The 1,078-nt window shown below is 32.7% G+C and overlaps 1 protein-coding gene across 1 annotated transcript in view; it reads left to right on the forward strand.

Moving 5' to 3' along the window:
- The first annotated feature begins 325 nt into the window (after nucleotides 1–325).
- The window catches only part of LOC106683488 (uncharacterized), an 84,416-nt gene continuing 83,663 nt past the window's right edge, over nucleotides 326–1,078 (forward strand). The window contains exon 1 of the mRNA XM_067050511.1: nucleotides 326–376. Within this exon, the coding sequence (XP_066906612.1) occupies nucleotides 360–376 (17 nt within the window). The 5' untranslated portion in view covers nucleotides 326–359. The remainder of the gene's footprint in view (nucleotides 377–1,078) is intronic.

Here is a 1,078-nt window from a genome sequence, read left to right on the forward strand (position 1 = left end):
ATAGGATGCCTATTGCGATGTGCATGACAGTGGTGCAATGGCCTCAGAACCGTGTGGTTTTTAACAGATGATTATTAAATAAAGGAAATTAACAAGGGATAATTAGATCCCACGTAATTATATTCGTTTTTTTTTTTTTTTTTTTATATACCTCGTCGAGGTTTTTCCCTTTTTTCTCTAGGTTGGATGTTGATGTTTATTATGAATAAAGATGATGTACCCTGTCATCCTGAACATTATTGGTGGGAGCACGCGATTGGGTCAGTAATGCGATGTCAGGATCGACTCAGTAATGAGATGCCTCGGGAGGGGATGAAGATGAAACCTTAATCGAAGCGGTACCAGTGCCACGGGACGTCATGTTTTGGGAGATCGGGTGAGTACTCGCTCCTAATGGCTGCCATTCTTTGTGCACGCAGTGCGTTCCTCACTAACCATAATTCGCCCATGTTTTAGTAATTTGTTCTATTTAAAGGCACGAAAGAATTTTTGTAAAAATTATAAAGTGGCCTGGATACAAAAAAAATTATTCTGCTTCGATGACTGCAAGATTTTCTAGAGTACTTAGTCGGGTGTAGTAGCTCTAATTACACAAAAGTAGGAACTTAATTAAATCAATGCACATAACAGGCAGTTAATTTCAAGACAGATACAGATAATTTAAGTACAAATCACACCAGATTTTATTAGTAAATTGGAAGTATAAACTATACCATTGAAATAATAACTATTACTCGAGACCGAATTTTTGTCCATTAAAAACAGAAAAGTGTAATAAAAAACCCAAAATATGTATAAAACAATCAAATACTGCAATATTCATCTTTATTGTTTAATGTAAATATTAATAAAATACGTTTTCGTCACCTTTGAATCAAATTAAACTCGCTAAATCCTCTCTCATTTATCATGCATAAAAAAATAACTGTATTAAATAATTTTATATTCTATATTATAAAGGCTGGAATTCAGTTAACTTCTTAAACGGCCTCAATTTAAAGTTATAAAAAAAATATATACGCAACACGCTATGTAGATAAATATTTACGTATTTATAAATCTTTCTGTTAATATTCCA

The sequence above is a fragment of the Halyomorpha halys genome, unplaced genomic scaffold (genome assembly GCF_000696795.3).
Source record: "Halyomorpha halys isolate HHAL.00 unplaced genomic scaffold, Hhal_1.1 Scaffold488.1, whole genome shotgun sequence".
Taxonomy (NCBI): Eukaryota; Metazoa; Arthropoda; class Insecta; order Hemiptera; family Pentatomidae; genus Halyomorpha; species Halyomorpha halys.